This window comes from Molossus molossus, unplaced genomic scaffold, assembly GCF_014108415.1.
Source record: "Molossus molossus isolate mMolMol1 unplaced genomic scaffold, mMolMol1.p scaffold_m16_p_12, whole genome shotgun sequence".
Lineage (NCBI taxonomy): Eukaryota > Metazoa > Chordata > Mammalia > Chiroptera > Molossidae > Molossus > Molossus molossus.
The window spans coordinates 86,668,186-86,679,456 of NW_023425347.1; the positions used below are offsets into that span (position 1 = coordinate 86,668,186).

At 51.4% G+C, this 11,271-nt stretch overlaps 1 protein-coding gene across 1 annotated transcript; it reads left to right on the forward strand.

Moving 5' to 3' along the window:
* Positions 1-1,975: 1,975 nt before the first annotated feature.
* Positions 1,976-11,047, forward strand: ZNF683 (zinc finger protein 683). Its single transcript, XM_036256821.1, is given in 7 exon segments — positions 1,976-2,041; positions 4,765-4,836; positions 5,720-5,924; positions 7,754-8,457; positions 9,486-9,614; positions 10,674-10,977; positions 10,980-11,047. Coding segments are annotated over 7 exon segments (1,548 nt in total).
* The last annotated feature ends 224 nt before the right edge of the window (positions 11,048-11,271 follow it).

Genomic DNA, 11,271 nt, shown 5'->3' on the forward strand with positions numbered 1-11,271 from the left:
TGCAGTAAGCCAGCAGTCTGAGAATCCCTTTCCACATGTTCAGCTCTTGTCCCCTGCTCCAGATGCAGCTTTTTTTCAAAGGCCTCCTTAGTGGCTCCCGCTCAACCCTGAAGGCCACTCAACCCTACATCTCCATGAGCACTTCCCAAGCCCCCTCTGGTCATCGAGGTCTTGCCTTGGCCTGTGTCTCTCATCTGGATCCAGGAACTTCCCAAGTCCCTTGTTAGGAGGCCATGGCTCTACCCCTGTGCTGCACCCCAGCAGATGTGAAGCATGATGACATCACAGTTAGGCCAATGACATCACAGGACCTGAGGGCTGACAGGACAGAGGACCTGGCAGGGCCCAGGATATGGGAGCAAAGAAAAGGGTTGGCTGGTAGAGGCTGTTTCGGGTGGAACTTAGGGACTGTCATCAGCCTCCTAGCTATTCCTTGCCAGGCCTTTCAGGGACGGGAGACCTGGACATTTCCAAGGCCATTTCCCTTTTTGTTTCTAACCAAGAGGTTGTACAGACTTTTCTGAGAGTTGGGAGTAAACTGTGATGCCAGGAGGGGGTAGAGTTGGCACAGAGAAGCCAAGGTGTATATGAATCCTCCTCTGAGATGGGGGGCTCCCTTCGGTGCCAAGCAAGACCCTTGCCCCTTGTGATTCCAACAAGGCTGTAGGGAAGCAGGCTCGTGGCCTGGGAGGCTGGGAGGGCTCTAGTTTTGAGCACTGGAGGTTTGGTGGTTTGCAAGAGGTGCTGGGGGAGGAGCTCCTCCACTGATCTGAAGGATGTGAGAGGGCAACTGGGGAAAGGCTGGGGAAGGTGGTGTGGCACTTGGTACAGTATGTCAAAAGAGAGAGCATGAAGGGTGGTGGTGGAAGTGGGCTGACATTGCCAAGGGACAACAGTATCTGAGGGTTCACATAGAGAGCTCTTGGCTACTTGCTGTTTGACTCGGTGAGTTGCTTATGTTCTCTGAGCCTCTGTTCCTTCATCATAAGGATAATAAAATCAACAACACAGGCTTATTGTGAAAATTACATAAGATAACGCTTATGAAGCTCTTTGCACAGTGCCAGGTACGTAGTAAGCTGCTTGCAAAGGTAGCTATCTACTCTGAGCCAAACCAGCTATCCACTCTGATCCTTGGAATATTCCAGCCTGAGTCCTGTTGCTTCATCTTCTATTCTGGGCACGTATAATGCAGGATTCTTGGTTATAAGCTATAGAAACCGTTTCAGGAGGATTTATTTATTTATTTAATTAGTTTATCTATTTATTTATTTAATCCTCACACAAGGACATTTTTGCATTCATCTTCAGATAGAGCGGTAGGGAGAGAGGGAGGAAGACAGAGAAAATACATGGATGTGAGAGAGAGACATCAAGTGGTTGCCACCCACACAACCCCAACCAGGGCCAGGGACAAACTGCAACTGAGGTACGTGCCCCTAGCGGAAACTGAACCCAGGACTCTCCAGTCCATGTGCTTTTGCTCTAACCGCTGAGCCAAACTGGCCAGAGCCAGGAGGATTTATTTAGTAAAAAATTTTTTAAAATATGTTTTTATTAATTTTTTAGAGAGAGGGGATGGGAGAGAGAAATATCTATGTGAGAGAGAAACATCAACTGCTGCCTTCTGCATGTTCCCAAATGCAAATCAAGTCCTGATGGGGAATCAAGCCGGGACATCTCAGTCCATGGGACGACGCTCAGTCCACTGAGCCACACTGGCCGGGCCATTTCAGGAGGATTTAAAGAGAAAAGAAATTCATTTAAAAGATGTTGGGGAAGCTTGCAGAGCCAGGCTTGGATAATAGACTGCATTGAGGGAGGCTGAGTGCCCCAGGACCAGCCCAGAGAGGATTCTGCAACGCATTCTGACCCTTTTTTTCCTCTGCTGCCCTGGAAATAGGTGTGGCACCATTTGCAGAGTGGAATCTTCATTGAACAGCCACCTCAGGGCCACTGACTTTTTTTCCACAGTATGGATAGGGGCATCCGGTTGACCCAGTCCATGTTGTGTGCCTACATCGTGGGCTGGGGCAAAGAGGTCAGGATTAAGCATGTGTCCATTTGGCTTTTATAATGGGAGGTGCTTTCTGCCTCCCTTCAGACTCACGTGGAAGAAAAGTTCCAAATGCTGGGCACCTAAAAAACCTGGCAAATGTCTACACAAGAAACAAAAAGAAGTAGATAGTGGTCCTTGTTCTTGAGACATAGTCACATAGGAAACAGTTATGTGGGTAAATAATTATGATAGGAAGTGATGTAGGCCACAGTGGCAGTAAGTACCAGCCAGGGGCTGAGCTGGCACAGAAACACCAATAATATGCCCCTGACCCACAGGAGGGAGTCTGAGATGTCCCTGTGTGTTTCAGGCCACCTGGGTGGCACGGCTGGGGTAGAGCTTGATGACTGGTGGAAGCTGTGTCACACTGGGCTAGACACTGTCAGTGCAGGCTCACCAACTGGGCAGGATTTGTGTGAGGCCCCAAGGGGGATGCACCTTCTTCTCCCACAAGAATAATGACATTGCTCAGCCTAAATAGCTGCTTCTTGGAAGTATTTTTGAAAAAATCTAGTCATGTCTCACAAGCATTTTTCTGTGTCGTTGAACTATTTCTTGCCCCGTTGGGGCCTCAGCACTCTATCTGGATTACAGAAAGGATTCCCAGAATAGGGAGATCAGAGATGAAACAGGAGGAGGAAGATGTTGCTTCCTGCCCTCTTCTCTGTGAGATCAGATTCCTGCTGCCTTCTCTGTCTCAACCCAGATCCTTCTATGTTGCCTGCTCTTGTCTCTGCCTGTTCCTGTCCCTTCTGTCTGTCTTCCCTGTCACCATCACTGTCCATTTTTGTTTCAGTTGGGCACCTGTCCCCAGAAGGGCCCCAGCTCCAGCCTTTGAGCCCTTTCAGTCCCTCTCCTGCTTAGGCTTCTCTGAGATCCAGAGATAGTAACCCCTCATTCCTCCTTACCCCCACATACTGAAATTCCAGCGGCCCAGTTCACAGTGGTCCAAAAATCAGCATGTTCAATTGATGACAAACACACACATTTGAATGGAGTATATATCTATGCCAGTCATTTTATTTTATGTATTTATTTATTTTTCCATCCTCACCCAAGGACATTTTTCCATTTTTTGTTCAGATAGAGTGGTAGGTGGAGAGAGAGAGAGAGAGAGAGAGAGAGAGAGAGAGAGAGAGAGAGAAACATTGACATGAAAGGGACACATTGAGTGGTTGCCACCTGCACGACCCAACCAGGGCCAGGGACAAACTGCAACCGAGGTACGTGCCCTTAGCGGGAACCGAACCCGGGTCTCTCTGGACTGCAGGCTGACGCTCTAACCGCTGAGCCAAACCAGCCAGGGCTATGCCAGTCATTTTATTATTCAGTCTATGAAAAGTGTTTGACAGAGATTGCATCTCTGACCCCTTGCAATCCATCCCTGTGGGGCTATTCAGCCACCAAGTGGGAACCACTGGGTTAGAGCTGAACTGTGATGTGAAAACAGGAAGGGATGCTCAACACATCCTTAAAGTGTTTCCAAAACCAAAACCAAAACAAACAAAAGGTCAGCAACAAAAAGTCCTTGTAGAGTTGCCACAGGTGGGTAGAAGCTGGTGGGCGGCTCCCCCTTGTCAGGTCTCACAGGCCACCAAGCCTGCCTGCCCGGTTTCCTATTTGTGGCAACTTCAAATGTAGCACCTTCCTGTCATCTCTTGCACCCGCTGGGCCTCAGCCACAGGCAGAGGCTGCCCGCTTGCCCATCTCCATCTCCGTCCTTCCCCAGCCAGAGGGGACGTCTGCAGAGCCAGGTGAAGAGCCCCATGCAGGAGGCCCCTCCTTTTAGGGTATTTGCTTTGAGATGCGGGGCAGGGTTGGGAGAAGTTGGGAAAAAGGAAAAGTGTCAGGGTCCCCAGGAGCACTTGGGGTAAAGAGAGAAGGGTAGTGATTGAGGGAAGGGGAAGAGCCTTGGGGCATGCGCTGAGCTGAGGTGGTCCCCATGCCTTGTGGCCTTCAATGAAAGGTGGCAGAGAAGCGAGGTGCTGACAGAGCAGACAGCTGAGCACTCAGGGCATCTTCCTGGCAGGCTGGTCAGGGGATCTGAGGGACTCTAAGCCCATTCTCTCAGACTGACCCCGAGAGAGCTAAGTGGGGCAGCCTGGGTGGCAGGACACGGGCTTCTTTAGCTGCCCAGAAGAGCTGTGTGGATGAGTAGGATAAAGGGACTTTGCTTGGTGAGCAGTCCCCCTTGGTGGGGAGCCTGTGGTTGGTAGAGTCATGGAGTCATGAGTCCCTCCCAGCATGGAAGAGAGTGGCCTCTCAATTCCCTTTGGCCCCGAGGAGTCTGGAATATTCCCTCAGATCTCTGAGCTCCTTTGGGAATAACCTTCATGAAGACCTTCCTCTCTCCTCTCTTTCTCAGGGATGGGAATCAGGCCAGCTCTGCTCCTCAGCTCCGAATGGCTGGTCTCCGTTCAACCCTCTTCTTGCACCTACCAGGAGCACATCATTGGCTTCTAAATGTCAGCACCAAGAGTCCTGACACATCAGCCAGTCCAACCCGCCCATTTTGCAGATAGGGAAACTGAGACCAGGAGGGCAGTGATTGGCTCAAGGTCACATGGTAATTTAATGGGAGAACCAGTCCTTGAAGTCATGCTATTTGGAGGAACTTTGCTGTTCACCTGTGATTGGCTTGTCTTCTGAGCAGGTGGTGGTGGCATAAAGGGGGACCTCCTCCAGAATTGGGTTGGTGCCACAAGACCAAGCCCCTGAGGAGCACAGGGAGCATCCTGTCCCTCAGCCTGGACTTACAGCCCTGCCAAGAAGACCGGGTAAGGTGGAATCCCAGGCCCATCTTTGAGGCCAGCCTGCTTATGGAAGGAGGAGATGTTAGGAGGAAGTGGGGAGGTATCTGAAGAGGCCTAGATTCCCATCATCCCCTGGTCCTGAGCACCCTTACCCTAGCACACCATGGGGATGGGCCCTTGAAGTGCCAGAGAACCTCTCCTGTGCCCTAGGGACAGAGTCTCCTGTGGGCCATGAGAAAGGAACAGGGCCACGCAGGAGGCTTGGTTGTACGATCACGGCCTTGGCCTTCGGGCCCATCTTGTGGGGTTTATAGTCTTTTTTTTTTGTTTAATCCTCACCCTAGGACATTATTTTTGCATTTATCTTCAGATAGAGTGGGAGGAAGAGAGAGAGAGAGAGAGAAACATCAATGTGAGAGAGAGACATCGACTGGCCGCCACCCACACAACCCCAACTGGGGCCAGGGACAAACTGCAACTGAGGTACGTGCCCTTAGTGGGAACCGAACCTGGGACTCTCTGGTCCGCAGGCTGACGTTCTAACCACTGAGCAAACTGGCCAGGGTGGGTTTATAGTCTTAATGAGGATTTTCTCCAAGTTCACACTGGCTCCGTTCAAAACAGAGTAGATGGTCTGAGACATAGTGGTACCAGGGTGAGTAGGGAGGTAGGAGGGAGAATGCTAGGTAAGGGATTCTAGGGGCAGAGGGAAGGTAATCCTGGGGTAGGCATGAAAGTCCCTGGGGAAAGAAATCGTTGAGTGAGGGAAAGGGAAGTCATTTGAATGATGAATATAGTGGGAGTGTGTGATCCTTTACTTCTCCTTCCCCTTTCGAAACCAAACCGTGGTGGGATCATCCCAGGAATACAGGAGTCTCAGCCCCAGCCCCTTGCCCCTGCCCTCCAGGTTTTCCCAACCTACAGGTCACTTCCAGAAACAGTGGACATCCACAGCCCATCCTGTGCCAGTTGTCTGTGCCCCTTGTCTCTGGCACTGACCAGGTCTGCCCTACTGGTCTGTCCCCAGGGCCTGGACTTCTACCTATGTACCCTGCAGCTGGCACCCCCAGGCACAGCCCTGCAGCATCTCAGGAAGGACTCCTCGAGCACGAGTAAGCCTAGGCCATGGGGCTGCACCTTGGTGGGGGCTGGACATGGGGGGTACTGTTAGGCTTTGGGATGGGAGGGGGAGGGGACCCAGTGTCACTGATAAGGACATAGTCTCAGGCACACTTAGCCAGCAAATTTTGGCCTGGAGTTCTGACCTAGGGGTGCAGGGGGCTTTCAGGGAGGGTGACACCTGAGCCAGAGGAGGGGGGCAGTGGTTTTCTCAGCCGTGGGTGTGGGATCTGGAGTAGGTGGGTTGAGGATGGATGTCTGTGTGTTTGAGCTAGAGGAGTCTTTATTATGAGTAAGGAGCACTGATGGGAAGTTGGAGGGAGTCCTGGTGCTGCCTTTAGCTTAAAGACCTTGGGAACATCACTGAGGCCAGTTTCTTCTTTCATAAAAGTCAGCTCTCATTATCCGTATGTTCTAGGCTTGTGTTGTAATACACCATTCCCTTATGCCACTGCCACCTCCTGGAGGGCAGGGACTGTGCTGCTGTGTCATTTATCCCCTACCCCCCACCCCCACAAGAGCACAGAGCAAAACAGCTCAGTCAAGTTCGTTGAGTGAATAAATGAAAATCCAAGCAATCTACCTTTTTTCCCCAACCCCCACTCCCCTTCAAGCCTCCCTACGCTCACAATCTACTTTTTAATATTTTGTCTTTTGAGTATTTTACTCTGTATCGCTCCTGCTTAGCTCCTACTTCACTGGCTGTTGCATCTCAGTCCCCCTTGCTAAGCTCTTCTCCACCTACCTCCTACATAGTCACCTGTTCCAAACTCAGTCCAGAGCCTTCTTCTCTCCCATCTCTCCCTTCCACTCGCCTCCTCTCCCGCTCTCTTTATTTAGAGTAGCACTGAGTGATAGAACTTCCTGCAATAGTGGAAACGTTCTATACCTGTGCAGTCTAACACCACGCCGACTGAGCTTTTTTATTTATTTTATTTTTTTCCTCACTCGTGGACATTTTTCCATTTTTTATTCAGATTGAGTGGGAGGAAGAGAGAGAGAAACATTGACGTGAAAGGGACACATTGAGTGGCTGCCACCTGCATGTCCCAACCAGTACTGGGGATAAACTGCAACCAAGGTACATGCTCTTAGCGGGAACTGAATCAGGGCCTCTCCGGACCGCAGGCCGACGCTCTAACCGCTGAGCCAAACCAGCCAGGGCAATTGAGCTTTTTTAATATGGCTAGTGCCACCCAGGAGCTGGATTTTTTATTGCATTTCTTTCTTTCCTTTTTTTTTTCCTTCTATTTTTATTTTTTCTTTTTCTAAAATTAATTAATTAATTTATTTTTGTTACAGATGTTTCTCCTTTTTCCCCTCTGGTACCTCCCTCCCCCTCCCTCCCTGCCCTGTCCCCAGCTCTGTTGTCCATGTCCATTGTTCATATTGCATTTATTTCAATTAATTTCAAAGTAGACATGTGTTGGGTGCCTATTTTGGACACAGCAACCTAGTGTCATCCTCATGTGATATCACCTGGGCCCCTAGCACCCAAATTTATATCTCCAGCTTGGACCTCTCCTTGAAACTGCAAACCAGTTCATCCAACTGCCCAGTTGACTGCTCCATGTGGATGTCTAACAGGCTTTGAATCATTTTCTCTCCCTAAAATTGTTCGGCACTGCACAAATACTACCTGCTTTTCCTGGCAAGTGCAGTTGCAGACCAGGAAAGTCCAGAGAGGGGAAACCCTTGCCCCCATCGGCCAACAGGTTTGCAGGCTAGAGATCTCTCCCAACTCCAAGTGGGGCAGGTTAGCTAGGGAGCAGGACTTTACCCCAGCCTGTGGAGCCCTGACCAGCTTCCCTTTCCTTCTCAGATCACCAGCCACCAGGGCCATATGCCCGCTCCACTGATGATGAAAGACTCACAGCCAAGTATCCTCTGAGCAGGGACAAGATGGGAAGCCGGCAGGAAAGAGCTGACGAGGGGCCCCCCTGCCCGTCCTCTTCTCCTCACAACAGCTCTTCCCCAACCCCCTGGCAGAACAGAAAGTGCCTCAGCCCCTTGGCTTTCTGCTCCTGTCCCCTACCCACTCCCATCTCCAAAGAACTCCCATTCCGCCTTCACCGGCTCTGTCCTGGGTATCCATTTCTCCTGCCTCCACATTACCTGTTCAGCTATGGGACCCCACCTTCTGCCCAATGTCACCCCCTCTTCATGTTGCCCCAAGACACCTCCTACCCCACCAGGGCTGTGCCCAGCATGCTAATGAGTGTCAGTGATGCTGGGCACTACAGCATCTGGGGGGAGACTCTCTGTCCCTACCCAGGGGCCTCCCAAGCCTCTGGCCAAACCAAACTTTCCCAGGCCTGGATTCCAGGCCCTGGAGCTGCCAGGACCTACTCCCCAGGGCCAGAGCATGCTAGTAGGGTGGCTCCAGCAAAACAGGCCCTACTGGGCAAACGGGCCCCACTGGGCTCCCGGGAAGCCCTGCCTTACCCGCTGAAGAAAGAGAACGGCAAAATCCTGTATGAATGCAACGTGTGCAGCAAGAGTTTCGGGCAGCTCTCCAACCTCAAGGTATGGGCCTCCTGGGCTCCGCTGCCCACCCCCAGCATCCTTCAATGACCTCCCACCCTTCCTGCTTCTAGCATCAAAGACCTTAAAGCCAGAGGGAACTTCTGGGCAGGGTCTAGGCTGTGACCTTGGATGGTTCGTTTGTAGAGAGAAGATACAAGATGGCTACCAAAGTCCTCTCCACCCTAAAAGACTGTCTATAAAATAATCTCATTTAAGTTTAAAATGAAGAAACTGAAGCTCCTTATGGGAAGTTTGCCCAAGGTCACTTTTATTTAATAATGGAGTTAGGCCTTGATCTCAGCCTCTCAGCATCTTGAGCAAAGCCCCTTCCTGAACATTTGTCCTTTCTGGATTCCCAGTTATGCCTCCTCGTGTTTATTTGTTTGAGGTTCAGTAGGGGGACCGGTGGATTTTAGTGAGTTTAGACCACAGAATCTGCAACTAGCCCACAGATCAGTGCCGGAGCCCTTGGTGTCCATCAGGGGGCGACCGTGGGCACACCTGTGTGTGTCAGCAAAGATGGGCAGCTATGCACAAGTTGACACTGCTGAAGTTGAGGATGGGTTATGATTATTGCGGGGAGATCCCTTCTTGATCCTCTAGGGCATGAGTTATTTAAATTTAATGAGCCTCAAACCACCAAAGGAGCTAGTAAACATGCAGATTCTTAGACCCCAGCCCAGAGATTCTTATTCAGCTGGTCAGGGTGGGGCCTGAGAATCTGCAGTTCTAACATACTCCTGCTGATGCTGCTGGTCTGTGGACCACACTTTGAGAAGGGTTGCCCCTTTACCTGGCCTTCTGACCACTGCCATTCCCCGCTCCCTCAGGAGAGCAGAAAGAAGGATTATCCTGCCGAATGGAAGAGAGGCCCTAAGGGGGGCGGGGGGTGACAGAGAGGCAAGCGGATTGAGAGGCCTTGATGCCAAAATGAGATCCTGTGGAGGTGTGGGTACAGATTCAGAGGATCCCAGGCCCTGCTGGGGGGCTTTTATCAGTTGGTATCATTTCTCCCACGTCTGGCTTAGGTCCATCTGCGTGTACACAGTGGGGAGCGCCCGTTTCAGTGTGCCCTGTGCCAGAAGAGCTTCACCCAGTTTGCCCACCTGCAGAAGCACCACCTGGTGCATACGGGGGAGCGGCCCCACAAGTGCCCGGTAAGACCCCCCCCCCCCCGTCCCTTGTACTCCTGCAGGCAGGTGAGGAAGGAGTTGCAGATTCCTGGGGGGATGGCACCTGTAGCCCCCATTCCCAATCCTCCTGAGCAAGTAGAGACTGGACAGGAGGCGAGAGTAGGAATGGGGAGGGAGGTGAAAATAACCCGTCTTAGCCTGAAAGGGCCAGGATGTGATATTGGAGGTCACTCCTGGGGTCTGGAGGGGGGAATAGAGGGACAAATCTATGGAGGGAGGATAATAAAGTTGGGGGATATTGAGGAATGGATACCCATTGCCTTCTTTCCAGCATTGCTGGAGGAGTTAAAGCTATAATGTGTGCAAAGTATACAAACACTGCTTATAAATAACATAAGCTCAATGTTAGCTCTCTCCTGCCTCTCTACATAATGTCCCAGAAGCGGGGAATGGCCCCTTGGGAGGCCAGAAGGGGAGGGACCCTTCCCTGTTTTACAAAAGCAGAAATGAAAGCAGCATAGTGGTTATATGTCTGGGGTACATGGGTTCAAATCCTTGCTCTGCCTCCAACTTGCTGTGTGACCTTTGGCTAGTGGCTTCACTCCTCTGAGCTTCTGCTTTCTCACTGTCATACAGGAGTTGTACTAGTACTTAGTCATGCTTCTCCAGGGTCCTGGGAAAGACTGTGAGACCAATTCCTAGCATGTGGCTGCTCCCAGGAAATGTTCATTATGCCCACTCAAGCTGCAGCCCTACTCATAAAGGTTCCACGTGGTTATCTCATTCAATCTATCATACCGACGAGGTTAAGTATTAATAGTTACATGTTACCAGTAAGAAAAGCAAGGCTCAGAGAGGGGAAGTCACCTATACAAGGTCATGCAGGGAGTAAAAGAACCAGGATACTAACCCACGTTTGCCTGGCTCCAATGTGCCAGACACTGGGGTCCCAGGGTGGAATCCTGGGGCAAGGGGAGCTTCTGAGCCTGCATTAGAGGAGGGTGGGGAGAGAGTAAAGAGGGGGAGCAGGGATCCTGAGCCAGCTGGGTGGGCAGAACTGACTCCAGTGCTCATTTCCATCAGATGTGCCACAAGCGTTTCAGTAGCTCCAGCAACCTCAAGACTCACCTGCGCCTGCACTCAGGGACCCGGACGATCCAGTGCAGCGTCTGCCCAAGTCGCTGCACCCAACACGTTCACTTGAAGTTGCACCATCGGCTGCACACTGCACCGCCCTGTAGCCTAGCTCATACCCACCTGCCTCTGGAGTCTCTCACCTGCCTTGCCCGATGGCACCAAGGGGCACTAAATCTTGTGATGGCGCCATCAGAGAGGCAGATGGGCTGGAGTGCAGACAAGATCAAGGTGTCCTTGGCATCTCAGGGAAAGCAAGGACAGCCAGCCTGAGCAGTGGTGTCAGGGCTGCTCTGGGGAGGGGGCAGGGGCAAAGCAATTAAAGGATTTTCTGTACAACCAGTTGAGGCCTCTTGAGCTTTAACAGTGGAGGGGGAAGCCACCATGTATTTGCCAGACATTACACCTCACCTTGGAGCAGGTCAAGAGACAGGCAGGAAGAGTGCCTGCAGTCATCTACCTCTGGCTTCGGTTTGGGTACTGCTACCTCTTGGGACCAAACCCTTCATCTCATCTCACCAATGGACAGTCCAGCCTTCCAGGACTG